The 18932-nt window shown below is 46.8% G+C and overlaps 4 protein-coding genes across 6 annotated transcripts in view; 3 read left to right on the top strand and 1 right to left on the bottom strand.

Annotated features, from left to right (window-relative positions):
* LOC140325446 (uncharacterized) overlaps positions 1 to 3750 on the top strand; it is a 6914-nt gene extending 3164 nt beyond the window's left edge. The window contains exons 3-4 of one of the 2 annotated variants that reach the window (XM_072403281.1): positions 292 to 440; positions 1609 to 3750. In XM_072403281.1, the coding sequence (XP_072259382.1) occupies positions 1631 to 2611 (981 nt within the window). In that variant the 5' untranslated portion in view covers positions 292 to 440; positions 1609 to 1630 and the 3' untranslated portion in view covers positions 2612 to 3750. The remainder of the gene's footprint in view (positions 1 to 291; positions 441 to 1608) is intronic. The other variant, XM_072403282.1, reaches the window with a different exon arrangement.
* The window catches only part of LOC140325438 (UDP-glucuronosyltransferase 2A2-like), a 197240-nt gene that overhangs the window by 10629 nt on the left and 167679 nt on the right, over positions 1 to 18932 (top strand). The gene's annotated exons all lie outside the window — the stretch shown is intronic.
* On the bottom strand, positions 7336 to 12641 carry LOC140325444 (serine/threonine-protein kinase SBK1-like). Its single transcript, XM_072403279.1, has 4 exons — positions 12440 to 12641; positions 10685 to 10927; positions 10307 to 10509; positions 7336 to 8558 (listed from the first exon to the last, which is right to left on the bottom strand). The coding sequence occupies exons 2-4, from the start codon at positions 10854 to 10856 to the stop codon at positions 7809 to 7811; spliced, it is 1125 nt and encodes a 374-aa protein (XP_072259380.1). The 5' UTR covers positions 10857 to 10927; positions 12440 to 12641; the 3' UTR covers positions 7336 to 7808.
* DHRS7C (dehydrogenase/reductase 7C) overlaps positions 14591 to 18932 on the top strand; it is a 7470-nt gene continuing 3128 nt past the window's right edge. The window contains exons 1-6 of one of the 2 annotated variants that reach the window (XM_072403283.1): positions 14591 to 14770; positions 15019 to 15174; positions 16561 to 16673; positions 17056 to 17266; positions 17347 to 17439; positions 17712 to 17867. In XM_072403283.1, the coding sequence (XP_072259384.1) occupies positions 15021 to 15174; positions 16561 to 16673; positions 17056 to 17266; positions 17347 to 17439; positions 17712 to 17867 (727 nt within the window). In that variant the 5' untranslated portion in view covers positions 14591 to 14770; positions 15019 to 15020. The remainder of the gene's footprint in view (positions 14771 to 15018; positions 15175 to 16560; positions 16674 to 17055; positions 17267 to 17346; positions 17440 to 17711; positions 17868 to 18932) is intronic. The other variant, XM_072403284.1, reaches the window with a different exon arrangement.

The following is an 18932-nucleotide window of genomic DNA, read 5'->3' as shown; positions in this document are numbered from 1 at the left end:
ATATTCTGTGCACTGATCGGGGTGTATATAGATATTCTGTACACTGATCGGGGTGTATATAGATATTCTGTACACTGATCGGGTGTATTGCCCTCCACGTGGACGGGTCCTGTTATTGTTTATAACACATTTTAGAAGTGTTGACCATATATGGCTGTTAGGTATGTATAGATCCCGCCCCCTTGAATCTGTAGCCCTCCTGTAAACAGCGACGGCTCCTCCTCCAAACAGCGACGGCTCCTCCTCCTTATATTTTTTGCCAACCAATCACCTTCCATTTTCTCCCCAAAGGTCGCCGGCAGCTGTCACTTCCACCAATCACGGTACTTGATTGCTTTCCAGATCTTGGTCGCCAAGTTTTATGATTGACAGGTCCCAGCTACTGTCACGTGAGCAGCGCTGCCGCCAGGTCACCCCGGATTCCGCGGTTGGGGGAGGAGGTAAGCGGGCACCGAGACTCGAAGGGGAGTGTCGGTTGGTGTGATCTGGGGCCCTGCGGGGTGTTTATTATTCTTCTTATTATTCTTGGCTTAGGTGATACGTACAGTAGTGGTCAGGGATGTGGGGTACCGTAGCTATGTGATATGGAAGGCTTCCCGCCATGTTCTGGGGCCCCTCAGATTCCTGTCAGGAGATCTCTGGGGGAGGCCGGTTATGGACCGGGACCGCGGTAACGGGCTGTACCATAGTTATCTAGGTGAGGAGCAGTGCCTGGACAGTGTGGCGGGACCGGTGGGATCTCCTCGGAACCTGAAGTTTGTGTGATAAGGTGGAGACCCAGGCGTGTTCGCCCGCCCACTCCATGAGTCCCCTCCTTTGCCGACATAAACCACGCCCCTTATTCTCTCTGCTCCGGCCCATCAGCAGTCTTAGCCGCTCAGAGTTTGTCGCGCTCAGTCAGTCTCCTCCCATATAATAGCCCCGCCCCTAATTCGTGCAGTTCTGGCTGCTCGGTCCTGATCGGATCCAGTTTTGGAAGCTTCACTGGTTCGGCTTCCATTGAGGGCGCTGATTGCTGGTTCTAGGTCAGCTCTATGATGGATGTGAAGGAGAAGCCTGTATATAGTATAAGCCACGTCGAGGCGTGGCCTGTATATGTAATAAGCCATGAGGTGGGGAGGGGCTTGCATAGGTAATGAGCCATGAGGTGGGGAGGAGCTTGTATAGTAATGATCCCACGTGGCTCCTCATACACAGTTCATACACAGACAGTTGCATTGCAGTGAGACAGGTCCTGTCTGGTAGAGGATCAGGTAGACAGAGCCGCCCTGCTGTACAGACTGCAGTCATAAGATTGTCCATGTTACCGTCCATGTGTGTTGTAATAAATAACTTCACCTGTGTTCCCCCACCAATCTCCGAGGTTCTGGGGAGGGAGGGCAGAAGGGGGTTCACATGTTGGCACTGCCATCTTCTGAGTGCCAACGTTTCTTGGACAGTCTGTAAATCGGAGCAGTATTGTCATTCAAGCATTGGTCCGTGGACTCCCAAGGCAGCCGCCCAGCGTTACATGCCGAGGGTCCGCAGGGTGCCAGGAAACCTCACATACCTTCTGTTCTGTAACAATGTCAGATTTTCATTTTATTGATCACATTTTTTTTTTTGCAGAAAAATCTGTAAATGGCTCAGCATGGCGGCCATGGCGTCCTCACGTGGCCTGAAGTTCAGTATGAAGCTAGAAATTCAGATTGCCCTGAATTATATCATCTCGTTTCTGTATAACCGACTGCCCAGACAGAGAACCATCGACTTCGGGGATGAGCTGGAGAAGCTTCTGATGGAGAAGTATGAAAGCCATTGGTACCCAGATGACCCGTCCCGCGGCTCTGCCTATCGCTGCATTCACATTGGGAATCCCATGGATGTCATTGTACAGAAGGCTGCCAACATAAGCGGCCTGAGCATGGTGGATATACAGCGCCTCCTCCCCCCTGACATCATCCTGTGGATCGATCCCAATGAAGTCTCCTATAGGATCGAGGGGAGCCAGAAGATCCATGTGTTGTATGATCTGAACAGCTCGTTCCTCTACATGAAAGCCGAGGGGAACCATCAGAAGGGTCCGGCCTCCGCTCCGACGTGTGACAGCTGGGCTCAGCCCCCCGAGCCAACAAGTGACGGCGAGAGTCCTACGCCGACTGGTGACAACACCACTGCAGTGTCCAGCTCTCCCTCACCTCCGAATGGCAAACCTGGCACATCACCTTCTGCCCCCGGGGTCAGTTCCACCAGAAAGAACTCCAACACTCACAATAAGGTCACGCAGACCTCTCCTGTGCACATTGCTGTCCATGATCGTCCACCGCAGGTCAGCAAACACTATGTGTATCCGGTGTATGGCAACGGCAACTCCTCAATGCCTGTGGCCCATGCAGTGCCCAACGTGCAGTGCATCCACCCTGCAATGCAAAGCTGCCAAATGTTCAGCGTGAATTACACCAGCTACAATTCATCGTATTTCAGTTACATGTGCAGCCATTCTTACGTCTATGCTCCAGACAACGGCAATGTTCAGGCAGGAAGCTGGAATTATTTCACCACCACTGTGCCGTACACAGCATCCTGCCCGGGGTACCACTCCGGGCCGGCTAAACCCATCCATGCAGAGTAATAATGCAAGCTGCTCGCCCATCCCCCCTCTACATGTCACTATTGTATGTTGGCATCCGTTGCACATGAAAATTTGCACTCTCCCTCTCCTCCATTCCAGTTTATGTTCACAAAGTTAAAGGGGGCCTCCTCCTCTGTACAAAGTTATGAAACTTGACATTCTTTTCTTTGAAAATGATAATTCTACCTCCACATCTTCCTGCCGCATGGCGCCTTTGTTCATTGGTTGTAGAAGCACATGTGACCGTCCTCCTTCACTCACTTCGTTTCTGGAGGTGATTTCCTGGTACACGGTTCAAACCAAAAAGTTTTCTATAACTTTTATTGTTTTTGTCTTATTGGTTTACCCCAGAAGGTAGGAAGATCTCTCATCCCCCGCCTCGGGTTATTTGTGACGGTAGAAAAAGGGGAATTTACTTTCTTCTGTTGCACCTTTTTATACTTTTTTTAATTTTCCTTTTTTTTTCTCTAAGATGTATAAATGTTTTAACACGACAAAAGTTTTTATATCCGTGGTTGTACTTTATAAAGAATATTTTGTCTTTTTAGGAGACTCGGTTGTCTAATATAAATATGCAGATTGTTGTATGTTTGTACTGACGTGCAATACTTAACAAAAAGTGTCAAATATTCAAATGCCCCCCCCCCCCAGGGTTGGATGCTTACAAAGATTTTGGAGGCCTCTTGCCTAGAACTCCAGAAGTTTCAGAAGAAACTAGAACGTTTTATACGTTTTTTATAGAACGTTTAAGACTTTTGTTTTTGCCTTTATTTTACACTAAAAGAACCCCCCCCCCCCATGTCCCTGATAAATGTTTACATGTAAATAAAAAGCAAACTGACTTTCCTACTTTGCACTTTATGTTTTCTGAGAGCAGATTTATGCTGTGTGTCTTTTTTATTTCTCATTGTACTTTATAAAGAAGAATATTTTGTAATTTTTAGATGATTCAGGTTTTTTATTATAAACATACAGATTGTTGTATTTTTCTACTGAACATAACAAAGAGTTTTAGGTCAAAGTTTATCGAAAAGTTGTTTGAGAATAAAAAAAAATCTATAAAAACCTTCTTCTGGTGTTCTTATAATTAGATTGGCATTCAGGGATCAAATTGGGGGGGCGTTGTGGATTTCTTATAGTGTGTGTGGGAGGGAGGGGTTAAATGAAACTTGTGGGGTTTTTGTGATGCATTAAAAGGGTGTCAGACCAAGGCGTGTTTCAGAAAGCTTCAATCCTTTCCATTATTAGCTATGGGGTATAGTGGGCTTCAATGGCATCCAAGCCTTTCTCATTATATGATTGGCTGTGTAAGATGCCATCCTATATACAAAGCCAAGGATGTCATTATGCACGGACCCAACCTGCACGCGCGCACCACAACCGCCACCCGCAACGTGAACACCGCCATCCAAAGCGTGCACGCCACCGCTGCTGAAACAGTTGTCATGGTGACATGGAAACAGTTGTCATGGTGACGTGTAAACGTTGTCACGGTGACGTGTAAAAGTTGTCATGGTGACATGTAAACGTTCCAAAACAAAACATTCAGCAGTCTTGGATTTACAATTCTTTTGAGAATTGGGGGTTTACTGGTTAATTATAAAGTGAATGGGAGATGAGGGGGATCGCTAGATAACCCATTGGTCATAACACGCATATTGCCAGCTAATAAAAATGCACAAGTAATGGCAGCTTACATCATAGAGTGCTACTGGGGGACTACAAATCCCAGCATTCCAACTACACTATTTGAAAGAGGATAACCGGGCGATAAGATCGCGGGCAAGGGGGAGAACTGTATCATAGAGTGCTACTGGGGGACTACAAGTCCCAGCATTTCTCTGTGCTTCTATAGTCTGCCCACTAACTGTCAGAAAGCTCTTGGGCTGCTTTGTTATTGGACCAATGCTGGAGAAAGCTTGGCTGGGTCACATGACTGGTTAGCCGCTTACTGCTATGATGTCACTTCCTGTTATGATGTCTGTTGACCCCACCCACTGCTGGAGGACTACATGACTCAGCATTTTATTGTCCCGACCAAGGCCTACTATATTACATTAGCTGAGCTCCATGCTTTGCTCCGTGGAGCACAATCTTTTCAGATTCAGAAGAATAACAAGCTAGAAGCAGAAATGGATTTCAAATTAGATTTGTGGAGTAGATAGGATGTAAAAAATATACAGCGGCAGACTGCAGCTAATAGAAATCATTGGTTTTGTGATTGTTAACCAAGTGAAATCACAGCAATAATTTCCAGTTACACAGAGACAAGCAAAATAAAGACCTATAGGGTACTATCGTGCCAATCACCATTGTAGAAATGCTAGGAGGGCCACCAGCAGACGTCCCTGGACCCCATACTGGGTGAAGTTTCTGTTTCTTTCCCCCCCATGTCTAACATTTCTATCATTGCTAAATTGATGGTATGGACTGGACAGCAATGGAGAAAACTGCAAATGGAGCTGGATCTTTCACTTGCACCTTTCTAGCAAACTAGACCCTGTAGTTTTCACCTGGCTGCAAAAAGTGTGAATAGCTACACAGCACTGAATATTGGGTGTGGTGAAATGGGGTTTAGTTAAATAGACCTCAGTACGGCCTTGGGGGCAAACCCCAGTGCAGACAATTTTGAGTGACAGACCCACCCACTTCGCCCCCATTTCAGACCTCAGTCAGGGTTGCCTCCATTTGTGACTATGATACATCACTGACCATCCTGGTATTGTCACCTGTTACAGGTTGGTAGGCCGGATTACATTAAAATCTCTGCCAGCCAATCGGAAAGACCCTAACAGCCATGGGATTGGTTGGTGTATAAAAGGGGTTCTGTGATTGGCTGTAACTTTCTGAGGTGGAGTTGGGGAAATTGGAGGCATATGAAAGTTAGGTGTGACAGGGCAGCACATTACCGTTGAAATACCATGAAATTTTGAGTAGCAATAGCTGTAAGGGTACACTGTCATTTGTCATTTTCAGGTCTGTTGAACCATCTGGAAATGTAAAGGACACAGTGAGTTATCAGGCAGCAGAATATGACAGGCAGGTTTACACACATTGCTATCATATTATGCTACCAATGATGTCATGGTACACACCCACTATGACAGGTGGCACAATATGATTGGATGGTGGCAGTTTCTGTCAGTGACAGATTGAGTGTTCTGTGATCTCTATTAGAACACAGCTCTATGCAGAGACTGCCCTGTGCTAATATTTCTTGTCATACTGTGACCTCTGAGGGGTGACAACACACAGACCAGACTGGAGGCCGAGAGTCCCTGAAACAACACTATATATATATAATCAGTACTTGGGGTACAGGGGAGACTCAGGGGGGACAATAGTGAGCCCCTGTGGAGTTCTGAACTGGGCCAGGGGCAAACCTACCCATGTGTAGCTGCAGAAGGGCCCCAGGACATCAGCTAACCAGGGCCACACAGCCCAGAGAGCTTCCCCCTCAAATGGTGTTACTCCAGTGGGCGTGTATAATACCGAGGGGGCGTGTATAATACCGATGGGGCGTGTACAATGACGTCATCCATAGCAGTGCGATAGCTGTGTATGTGAGGGCTGCTTGTCAGATTCTGCTTCTCTCTGTGTACAAACCTTCAAATCTCCTAAACCATTGGTCGTAATGATTTGAAAGTTTAGGGGTACGCAGGGGACCCTGATAGCGGTTAGTTCCCACAATTTCAGTCAAAAGGTGAATCATTTGTGAACAATGAGCTTGCTTACATATTAGGAGCATTGGAAAGGGGCCCTAAATTTATACTTTCCTGTCACAAAGCACAAATCACAGTCATACTACACTATTCTGTCTGCTTCTCTAATTTGAACCCCAATTTCTCTGGAATGGGGGGTGTACTAAAAATCCCCAAATATAAGCCCCACCTCAATGCTCCTTGCCATGTAAGTGGCCCCTGGGGGTCACTAAATTGGATGTGTAATTTAGAGCTCTCGGTGGCACTTGGTTTTGAAATGGCACCCCAAAGTGAGAATAAATCCCTATATGTATATATTTATATGTGTGTCCCTCTTGCCGATGCCAGACTTGTGGGAAGATCTCAGCCACGCTGACAGCGGGATCCGGGCAAAGCAGCTGAGCGGAGGAACACTTGTTTCCATGCTTTTCTTCAATGACACTCGATCACATCTGCAGGTAAAATTGGATGGGTAGGATGGATTGACATATTTACCCATCCAGATTTCCTACTTGCAGTTGTTCTTCTGCGTCAGTCAATGGGTGGGGGCAATAGGTATACAGGTAGGCAGTGCCTAAAGAATGCACATGGATGTCAAAGTGGACCCCACATCAGTTCTGCACAAGGGCCAACTAATGAATATGTCTGCCACTGCTTGGGGCCCCCATGAGTGGCCTGAAGAGCATACATGTCTCTTGTGCAATGGCACACTTTATACCTCCCAATGTTTGCCCCTGGTGACACTAGACAGGTCCAAAGAATACCAGTATTGTAATTCTGATATATTTGGTGGTCACAGCCCAAGGCAATCACTCCGGTGGGACGTCCTGGTCCTCTCATCATGGCACCTGCTGACTCCTGAGGAGTTTTACCTGACTTCACAGGAAGAGTCTCAGTTCCAGGTTGGAGGCCGAACCCTTTCTGCATGCAGTGCACATTGTTATTATTATTTTTTGACCAGTTGAAAAATTGCATTCATCTTTGTTGCATTTAAGAGAAAATGAAAAACGCATCAGCCATCTCTACGTAAATAAATTATTATATTTGTGAAAAGGAATGATATGTCTTACAGGGACACACTAATGGACGCACGGCACAGGAAATAAATATGACTCAACACACAATTTATACGTCATCATAACACTGATAAATATTTTTGCTTTCTTGGCTGGAGGCTGCAATGATTGGAACGGTGAAGATTTGCGCTTTGTGCTCAAGTTGATTAAGTTCCTGGACGGTGTGAAAATGACCACAAATATAGGATCACTCTACCCAGAATTGATTTTATTATAGTGGTCAGAGTCACCCAGTGGTTTCTTATACCCCCTCTGCCTGACCCTCCCTCAAATCCTCCAGGGGTTTCACCCCTCCAGATGCCCAACCAACACAGCCATGTAATGTGTGGAGCTGGGCAATACAAGTCCAGAGATATGTCCATGATGTCAGCGGTTCCTTCAGTCCGGACTACAACCAGCCATAACAGAAGTGGAGGCATTTCAGACACAGATTTCAATGGGTGCTGACACTAACATGTTTGAATTGCTGTCTTTTGGAACATCCTCATAGCTGCTGCACGAAGAGAAAGATAAACTGGGGCTGGTGTCGGAGTTATTGCTGTCAAGAGCGGTGCCATTGAGGAATGGAAGAGTTTGTGGTTTGACGTGGATGTAGACATCGTTGTTGGTTTTTGCATCTGAGGTCGGTGGCTCCTCCTTGCTGATCAGCCAATTCTTGCCAAAATACCAGAGAATATCCTTAATGGCGCACCTCTTCTCCGGCTCAATAGAGAGCAGCTTGCTGAACATTTTCAGGGCGTGGGGCGTAAATCGGCGCCATTGAGACGGCACATTGGTGTTTTTGTATTTTTGCCACTGTAGGAATTCGTAATAGAAAGAGTCTAAATGCAAAGCTTTCTCCCAGGGGAAGTTTCCGGTCATCATACAGAATAGGAGGACCCCGAATGCCCAGACGTCGATGCTGTACTCCACCACAAACCCGCTGTGCTTGGAAGTCTCACAAAGTTCTGGGGCTGTGTACGGGATGGTCCCGCTCACACGCTTCTCGGTTGTCCCTGCAATCCGGGTCATACCAAAATCAGAGAGTTTCACCTTTCGGCACTCTTTGTCGAAGATGAGGATGTTTTCAGGTTTGATGTCTCGGTGGACAAGCTTACGGTTGTGTAGATAATCCAAGGCCAGCGCCACTTGGTAGATACAGCGCTTGGTGGTGTGTTCAGAGAGTCCAACCTGAAAAAAGAGAAGAAAATATCCACAAAAAGAAAAAAACACCAACGCCATCATAGGCCGCCATCCATTGCTTGGTCCCAGTCTTCTTCCAAACCCCCCCCCCCACCATTACCGTGAAGGATACCCTTGCTGACCAGTGGGCCTGTGTAGGCTGGGAATTAGTGGACCAGCTAGTCAGAATTTATATATAGAGATGGTAATGAAGATGGATGGTGAAGGCGCCTGATGCTGGATTAGTGAGATTAAAGGTTCCTTTGAGAAGGCCTAAAATGAGCAATCACTTTACAGATCCCCAAGACATTCGTGGAACAAAGGGGTAACAAACCCCCTTCATCCAAAGTTCTGTTGCCTACAAAGGTTCTGGTGGGACATTCCACTGCTAAAATGAAAGAAAAACCCCAAGAAGGACTGGAGCTGGTGGCATAGGAAGTTTTCATATCACATTTCTGTGATTAAATATAGATAAACATGTCAACACCTGACCATCAAGTCTATTATACGGCCAAAAAGTATGCAGAACCCCAACACTTACCCCAGCACCACCCAATGACTGTGCCTGGGGTACAAAGCCAGCTCCAAAAAAACATGGGGTAACCAGTTTGGTGAGGAGGAACTCGAGTGTCCTGTACAGAGCATTGAACTCACCCTACTGAACACCTCTAGGATGAATGGGAGTGGTGAGCCAGGTCTTCTCATCCACCATCAGTACCTGACCTCACCAATAGGGGGCAAATTCCCATCATCAGTACCTGACCTCACAAATGGGGGCAAGTCCCCACTATCAGTACCTAATCTCACCAATGGGGGCAAATCCCCACCATCAGTATATGACCTCACCAATGGGGGCAAATTCCCATCATCAGTACCTGACCTTACCAATGGGGGCAATTTCCCACCATCAGTACCTGACCTCACCAATATTGGGCAAATCCTCATCATCAGTACCTGACCTCACCAATGGGGGCAAATCCCCACTATCAGTACCTGACCTCACCAATGGGGGCAAATCCCCACTATCAGTACTTGACCTCACCAATGGGGGCAAAACCCCACTATAAGTACCTGACCTCACCAATGGGGGCAAATCCCCACCATCAGTATTTGACCTCACCAATGGGGGCAAATTCCCATAATCAGTACCTGACCTCACCAATGGGGGCAAATCCCCACTATCAGTACCTGACCTCACAAATAGGGGCAAATCCCCACCATCAGTACCTGACACTCACCAATGGGGGCAAATCCCCACCATCAGTATATGACCTCACCAATGGGGGCAAATTCCCACTATCAGTACCTGACCTCACCAATGGGGGCAAAACCCCACTATCAGTACCTGACCTCACCAATGGGGGAAAATCCCCACCATCAGTATTTGACCTCACCAATGGGGGCAAATCCCCACTATCAGTACCTTGGGGGCAAATCCCCACCATCAGTACCTGACCTCACCAATGGGGGCAAATCCCCACCATCAGTACCTGACCTCACCAATGGGGGCAAATCCCCACAGACACAACGCAAAATCTTCTGGAAAGCCTTCCTAGAAAAATGGAGGGTGGTATAGGGACAATTCCATAATAAATGCCATAGTGGGAGGAATACTTCCATATGAATGGCAATGGGTTGATAATGGAATGTCAAACAAGAGATGGTTATGGTAAGTTGCCCACAGACTTTGGGCCCATATTCCCATTATGGGTATGAAATCAGAACACATAATACATTTGTTGTCTCTGGACACCGACCTGTGGTGGAATAATATCGAAGAGATCTCCGGCTACGGCATACTCCTGGGCGAAGGCGTAATACTCTTCGGTCTCGAAGGCAATGTCGTACATGCCGATGATGTATGGGCAGGAGGAGAGGTAGCGGGAGATGCAATATTCCTGCAGAAAACTCTTCTGCTTTGTCGTCTTCTTCCGCAAGAACTTCAGAGCCATTTTGGTTCCTGCGGAAGGGGAGAACATGTCATGGACAGCACATTGTACATGCGGAGGACCGCCATGATCCCCCACCAATATCTGCCCTGGTATAACGCCTTTCACGTGCAGATAATCTGAATGTTTGTGCCAGACAATCGGTATAACAGCCAGAGAAGAGGCATTTCCCCCAGAACTCCTCACCTCTGGCCTTGTGGATGACCAGGTCCACTCTCCCGTACGTCCCCTTGCCCAGCTCCCGGATGACCTCATATTGCTTGGTCACCTCCACCTTCTCCATCGTCCTGGCCGTCAGGACCTGCAGCTCCTCCAAGATGTCCGCCGCCCCCCGGGACAGCAAAGAGGAGAAGCTCATGGTTGTACGTTGGCGCCACAGACTCCGATCAACAAAAATCTTCTTTTCTCATCAGATCCGCCCGAATCTGCCTGTAGAAGATAAAGAAAACCTCAGATTCAAGAAACAGGCATTCATAATATCATGGGAAACAGAAGGATTTCTAAAAATGCTGCCTGGCTGCCTCTGATCCGCAGACTAGATATGGATAGCCAGAGGATCGGATCTCATGAAGCTAGGAAATGAACATTTTCAGAAGAAAACTGCTCCGTAATAATAACCATCAGAGAGCTGAACCTGCTAATCTCTAATATTTCTCCAGAGTTCTTCTTTAGGGCAGTAAATTACAATTCATAGTAAACAAAGAACTCCCAACCCCCGTGCCATGGCAGCGCCTCACTGGACGATGTATGAATGAACAGATGGATCCTCCTATAATCCCAGGAGATGATTAGCGTGAGATCTCCGGAACAGCAGCAGGTGAAACCCCCAACAATTCTCCGGCCACAATCACATTCATCGATTGCAAGGAGATTTATGAGATGTGGAAAAGCCTCGCTCCAGACAAACATTAACATTCACCCGGAATCCCCCTGCACCTGGCTGCACCAACGGTGTCATCCCATTGGCTGCTGCGTGACCTCACAGTCAGAAATATCCCCAGAAATTTCTCCTGTTCTTTTATTAAATCTTCATTGAGATATCATTTTATATCATTATCATATCTTCATTGGATTATTTATATGACATCTATGTGTGTCTGCCTTAGGCAAGTCATTATTTTTCTCCATTTATATAGCGCCTTCATCTTCTGTAGCACAGTACAAATGTAGACAATAGCGGGTGCTGTACACACATACGTAGCTGATGCAGAGGACAATATGAACTTCCAGCAATGCAGAGTGTGACGATAATAATTCCATCCAAACTGCACAGCTTATGGAAGTACAACCAACCCTGCCTGCTGATTGGATAATGAAGGAGCAGCAGAACCCAGATAGAGCCCACTGTGACCTCCCAGGACACCTGATTGGCTTTTAGCTCCATTGCAGGGGGTGACAGGACAAGTTTTGGAGTTTACAATGATTTCATTCAAAGTGTAATAAAGGGGAAGCTTGTATCATCAGAAATTATATTTTAAAAAATCCAAAATTCAGATTTGTCATCAGAAAAGGAATAAAGGAGAAATCTTACAAAGCGTTCCCAAACAGAGCGGGGTTTTACCTTCCTTCTAATTATCTAACTCTCCAAAATGAAAAATTAAAAAGTGGCCCCAGATATAAGAAAATCGATTTATTCCGTTATAAGATAAAGCTGCATTCAGTGCTCATCGACATTTCTGCCAGGAGCCCAACCATGGAATGCAATCTATCAATATTCTATCGTTACTATTATATCCGCCTCCAAGTTTCTGTACCTGCTGCTGTACCCGCTTCTGTACCTGCTGCTGTACCCGCTTCTGTACCCACTGATAATCAGATCTCATCACATATTTATACAATGTATGCATACTGTACACAGATGAATACACAACATTCACACACACATTCACACAGCTATAGGGGGCCCTGGCTCTATGTCGCAGTCCCATATAGATGGCTCACCTGGGGTTTATCTCTGGTGGTTCGGTGCTGTGAGGTCCATGGGTCCAGTATGGGATTAGGAGGGGTAATTGGGCTTCAGGAATGTCGCTGGTGCCTCCGTGTCATTGTTGTGCAGCTGCAGTGTCCCCGGGTGTGATGGCTGAGCTATTGCTGGCAATGGATCCTCCCAGCACCGATCTGTACAGAGGCAGCATAATGCAGAATGGACCAACCGCAGCATCCCTGCGACCAATCAGCGTGCAGGATCGGCCACAGTGCAGCCTATTGTATGTACAGAGTAATATATAATATAATCTACCCTATTGTATGTAGTAATATATAATATAATCTACCCTATTGTATGTATAGTGTAATATATAATATAATCCACCCTATTGTATGTATAGAGTAATATATAATATAATCTAACCTATTGTATGTACAGCATAGTATGTATAATTTATAATTTACCCTACTATATACGTTCAATGTTCCTATATCTGAGAAGTGGTGATGTCACCTCTGTATAAAACAAAATTTATTTCTAGGGAGCAGTGATGTCACTTCCTGTATATTATAGAACATATATCTGAAGAGCAGTGATGTCACTTCCTGTATAATATATCTAATATCTGACAATTGATTGCCATGTGTACTTTGTGGGTGCTCTGTGTGTGTCCTTTGACTGTGTGACCCGTGTGTTGTGTTTGCTCTGATTGTGTATACTTAGTGTTCTGTGTTTGCCCTGTGTACTGTGTCCCATATACTGTATGTGCTCTGATTGTGTATGTCCTGTGTGTGCCCTGTATAATATATGTGTCCCATGTACTGTGTGTCCCGTTATGTATCCCCTGTGTCTGCCCTGTGTACCCTCTGTGTGCTTTGACTGCGTGTCACCCATGTGTTGTGTGTGTCTTATGCCCTGTGTGTGCCCCATGCCCCGTGTGTGCCCCATGCCCCGTGTGTGCCCCGTGCCCTTTGTGTGTCTTATACCCTTTGGGTTCCCTATGCTCTGTTTGTGTCCTATGCCCAGAGGAGACAGAGATGGTGGGGGAGGGGCAGCACTGAGGAGCAGAGCAGTGAGAGATTGAATGCTGCATGGATGGTGAGGGTGTACAGGGAATGTGGCCCCGCATTACAGGGCTGGCCAACTCCTGCGCTTGAGGGCCACACCCTGGCTGGGATTGGACAGAGTTGAATTTTGTCTCTTTGTAAATCTCCTTTAATAATGACATTCAGTACCAGAAATGTGAGCGGATCCGGGTCCGGCCCCCGAGGACTGGATTTGGACAGCTCTGATATATCTGTGCAGAGAGCTCACATGGCTCCATTCCATTCCAACTATAGGGGGAGCATACAAACTCCATGCAGATAGTGAGCAGTAACTGAATCCAGGACGGGGGTGCTGTGGGGTAATTACTTATTATTTGCATATTGTTCTGGGATGATTTGTTGCTATTTATATTCGGCCTCTGTTGTTACATTACAAATATGGAGGAAATCGGATTTGTTTGAGAGGTTTGTGGAAGTGTACAGAACATTCTAAATGGCAGAATCCCTGCGGCGTCCTCCTCCACATTCTGCGCTAAATCTATTTCTGTGACACGTGGGTGTCCGCAAATCATCAGAACAATGAAATAAAACTAAATACAGAATCACTGACATTGATTTCCCCAGTGAAGCATCCAAACAATCGGGTTCTGGCCGGGCTGGGGGCGCTGGAAGCTGTGGGGGCCCTGGGGCCCCGAGATGAACTCCATATGCTGCTGTATGGAAACTTCCTGCAGATATAGTTAATATTGTCAGGTGTCTAGAGTTACCCTTCTCGGTCGGGGAGCCCTGTTCTCCGCCCCTCTCTGATTGAGTTTCCCTGAGTTTAATCCTTTACCAACTTGTGACTGAATATGGCTGCTCCTCTCTCTGTGCTATAAAACAATATTCTCCCCATGCCGCTGAGACCCCCGCCAATACAGCTAATGTATTTGTATATGGAAATATGGAACAGCAAAAAGGCAGCAATATCAACCCATGCAGCATTACTCCAGGGGGAGGTTGGTAAATGTCCCATGGAGTCCCATCATCTGTCAAATCCCAACAAATCCACAATTTGCCTTCTGATGTCAGCAGTGATTTTCCTTTGCAGGGATTGTGGGAGGAAAGCTGGGGTCATGCCGAGCTGCAGAAAGTCATTTGAAACTCGACCCTCCGAGGGGCCAAAATTACCCGATTCCCACAGCTGAGCTCTATTAATATCCCAGAGAGAGAGACACTGACATCCCGGAGGGCACCGAGACAATCCGAGCTCTCCCAACGCTTCCCAACCTTCCCGGAAAAAGGAGCAAAAATCTACAGGTAAGTCCACAGATTTCACCGAGACCATCGATTGTGTGTGTGCGGGGATAATGCAACTGTAAGAGCGATATTATAGCCGGAGCTTCCTGCAGATCATTCCGAGCCAACCGGATCAATAATCTGCACACTGATCCATCAATATCTGCATATCAATTAATCAATAATCCACACTTCTATCGATCTGTATGTCCCGGGATTTCCCCGGATTGAATAATTGATATTTATTGATCTCTCCCCTCCCCCGGCAGATATGGGGTTCCTGACATTTCTGATTTTGCCGTTGCTCATCCTGGGAATCAGCGGAATCATTTATATCTATCGGGAAGTTGTGCGGTTGATGTCGCGCTCGGCATTGAAGAATAAAGTGGTTGTCATTACCGATGCCATCTCCGGTCTGGGGAAAGGTCAGTTTCCTTTTCTCTTATTTATTTGTCTTTTCGTTTTCCCGTAATAAAGGGACACCCTGCCTCCGGGGGAGGATTTATTGATGAGCAGCCCATTGGGGGGTCACACTGACCCCAATATTCTGCATTGGCCCTTCTGGCAGGTTCCCGCATTGCTGAGTGGCCTGGTCAGGCTTTGATTATGCTGATTGGCCATGGCTGGAGAGAATACTCTTCCATCAGTGAAGCTGCGTGATCCAGCAAACCTGGAATGTATGTCTTAAAAGTCAATAGCTATCAACTCTCAACCAGAACCATTCCAGGTTTGCTGGATCACCCAGCTTCACTGATGGAAGTGTATTCTCTCCAGCCTCTCCTATAGCCGACAGACCCCCTGTCATATTTTACTGCTAGAAGGAGATGAAAGTTGTGGGGCCCTGGGGCCCCATAGCAGTATGTATTATCAGTCTGGAGTTGTAGTGGAGGCAATGGCTCTTGCAGGTGTATTGGATGAAGAGTGAAGGAAAGCACCAAAACCAGAACATTGTAAGCAAAATAATATTAATAAGATGGAATAAAATAAAACTCCAGATTTATAACACAGTATTTATATAGTGCCGACATATTATGTAGTGCTGTACAAAGTCCATAGTCATGTGACTAACTGTCCCTAGATTCCCTCCTATAGTCATATGTCATTGGTACAGTCTAAGGACAATTTGGGGTGCAAGCCAATTACCCTAACTGCAACTGGAGGAAACCAAGACAACACGGGGAGAACCTGCAAACTCCATGCAGATAGTGTCCTGGCCGAGGTTCAAACCCGGAACCCAGCACTCCAAAGGCCGGAGTGCTAACTACTGAGCCACTGTGGTGCCCATTTAGATTCATGTGTTATAAAAAGTTCACAGTGCCCCCATCATCATATTATAGCTGAACTCCAGAATTAGTCTTTGGTCAAACCCCCCCTCTCCCCCCATCAAGGTCCATTAAACCTTATTTTAAAATATTTAAATCATAAAGCAATCGGCAGTAATTATAATATTTATCCCCTGTGATGTCATAACAGCCAGACAATTTGATTGGGAGATCCTGGGGCAGAGGGGGGACCTATACGGAGGAGATCTGTGGATGGTGACAGGGGAGTTCTCTTCTCCCTTGTCACTGCCCCCACAAGCTTTCCTTTCCTCCAGTATAAGAGGAAAGGAATTCAATTATTGGGCCAGAAGAAGTCAATTTCCAGCAATATTCCCCAATTAGTAAAATTACTGAAAATGTAGAAGAGGTTTAAACCCTTTGCAGCTTTGTCCAAAATAGAATAAATCCAGGTAAAAACGAGTGAATAATAAGTATAATCCAACCCAGAGATGAACCAATAATTGGACTTTCACTAGTGTTGTTCTGCAGAATGTTCCCGGGTGTTCCATGCGTCCGGATCGCGGCTGGTCCTTTGTGGGAAAACATGGGAGAAGCTGGAAGCGTTACATGACGCATTGATAAGCGTTGCTGATCCAAGCACGGTAAGGAATCCGGGTCAATGTGGTGCAATGACAGGGAGAGAATACATCAGACATTTTGGTCGGGTAGACATAGGGAGGTGCAAAGTGTGCCACTGCATGAGGGCCCCGGACCCTCCTCAGTACACAGGGGTCCCCACAATGGCCCTGACTATGAGGGGCCCAGGTCAGTTGTGCAAAGGGACCCGCTGTTGGCGATGTCCCCCAATGGTCACAGCTGATATCTCGGGGGATTTATGTGAAATCCGCATCACTAATAAATGTATAAAATGATCAGGAATGGAATTATTTCTAATAAATGGCCGGGTGATACAACCACCCAGAATGCTTTGCTGCTCACAGAGGAATGTCATTAATATACTGACCTGTAATATGTGACTGCCAGACCTTCACACCCAAGCTGGTTCTGCTGGATATCAGTGACGTCAGTGACATTGAGGCCATCGGGAAGGAGATTCTGGACTCCTATGGCTGCGTAGACGTATTGATAAATAACGCCAGCATGAAGATCAAGGGCCCGGCACAGAGCGTGACGCTGGAACTAGACAAGAAGATCATGGACGCCAACTACTTCGGTCCCATCACCCTAATCAAAGGTCAGATTCACTCATTTATTCATCCCATACCATAGATGTGATCAGAGATACCAACATATTGTTTTCTCTTATCATCCCAGCCATTCTGCCACATATGATTTCCAGGAGAACCGGCCAGATCGTCCTAGTCAACAATATACAGGGCAAACTCGGGGTCCCATTCCGAGCCGCCTGTGAGTACCAATGGGGGACAGGAAGTATGAAAATCATAAGAACTCCTCTCCTAAAATACTCTGCGGGAGGACTCTGCTCCTTCCTCTATACTCTCCTCTCCTGAAATACTCTGCCCTGCTGGAGGACTCTGCTCCTTCCTCTATAACTCTCCTCTCCTGAAATACTCTGCCCTGCTGGAGGACTCTGCTCCTTCCTCTATAACTCTCCTCTCCTGAAATACTCTGCTCTGCTGGAGGACTCTGCTAGTAACTATCTTTATGTCTCTGCACAGATGCCGCCTCTAAGCATGCTATCCAAGGATTCTTCGATTGTCTCCGCGCAGAGGTCGAGGAGTTCGATGTGTTTGTTAGCACTGTGAGTCCCACTTTCATCCGATCGTACCACGTCCAGCCACAGCCCGGGAACTGGGAGGCCTCCATATGGAAGTGTAAGATTTCTTGTCCTATCATTTCCTGTATTTCTGGGAGTGTGGCCACAGGTGGGGTGTTTCGGGGACATTGTGGAGGTAGAAGGGTGGAGAGGAGTCTTTCTGGTGACTTCCCATTCATTTTGGTTGTCAGGTGAATGGTGAATTCCTTGTGATGATTATAGGGATTCACCGCAGGGATGGAGCCGCCAACATTTTGTAATATTACAGTTGCTGTTGCTGATGAATTATTTGTTGGGTGAAAAATTGCAACAATGAATGACAGTAACAGGTCATCTGCCTCTCCTCCTGGGGTCTGACCCAATCCCTCCAGCCCTGGAAAATATCCCTTGGGCCCTAAAGCCCCGGGGTTCAGGATGGCAAACATGCACAGCAAAGGATTTACTTCATTCATGAAAAGGTTTCAGCAGCTGGTTGTGGAGATTTCATAGGACTCAGTGGGGGACGCAGAGACCTTGTGTGAATATTATGGACCTTCTGGAGATATTTGTGAAGGATCGGAGATCTCTAGAGGACTACATAGAGGTTTGGTGGAGCCCCGAGAACCCTATGGAGGTTTTGAAGATATTGGAAGTCAGTGAGAAGATTATGAAGATCCTGTAGGACAATATGAAGGTTGTGGAGATCCTGGTGGACCCTGTGGGGGTTGTAGAGATCCTGGTGGACATTGTGGGGGTTGTGGAGATCCCGGTGGACCCTGTGGAGGTTGTGGAGATCCTGGTGGACCCTGTGGAGGTTGTGGAGATCCTGGTGGACCCTGTGGAGGTTGTGAAGATCTTGGTGGACCCTGTGGGGGTTGTGGGGATCCCGGTGGACCCTGTGGGGGTTCTGGTGGACTCTGTGGAGGTTCTGGTGGACTCTGTGGAGGTTCTGGTGGACCCTGTGGAAATTGTGGAGATCCTGGTGGACCCTGTGGAGGTTGTGGAGATCCTGGTGGACCCTGTGGAGGTTGTGGAGATCCTGATGGACCCTGTGGAGGTTGTGGAGATCCTGATGGACTCTGTGGAGGTTCTGGTGGACTCTGTGGAGGTTGTGGAGGTTCTGGTGGACCCTGTGGAGGTTGTG

This window comes from Pyxicephalus adspersus, chromosome 3, assembly GCF_032062135.1.
Source record: "Pyxicephalus adspersus chromosome 3, UCB_Pads_2.0, whole genome shotgun sequence".
NCBI classification, from domain to species: domain Eukaryota; kingdom Metazoa; phylum Chordata; class Amphibia; order Anura; family Pyxicephalidae; genus Pyxicephalus; species Pyxicephalus adspersus.
This window is presented reverse-complemented; position numbering and strand designations above follow the sequence as displayed.

Coding starts and splice junctions, on each gene's coding strand:
- LOC140325444 (XM_072403279.1), bottom strand. CDS start 10,856: ATGAGCTTCTCCTCTTTGCTGTCCCGGGGGGCGGCGGACATCTTGGAG. Junction 10,510..10,684: donor GGTCATCCACAAGGCCAGAG/GTGAGGAGTTCT, acceptor CCCCTTCCGCAG/GAACCAAAATGGCTCTGAAG. Junction 8,559..10,306: donor TCGATATTATTCCACCACAG/GTCGGTGTCCAG, acceptor CTCTTTTTTCAG/GTTGGACTCTCTGAACACAC.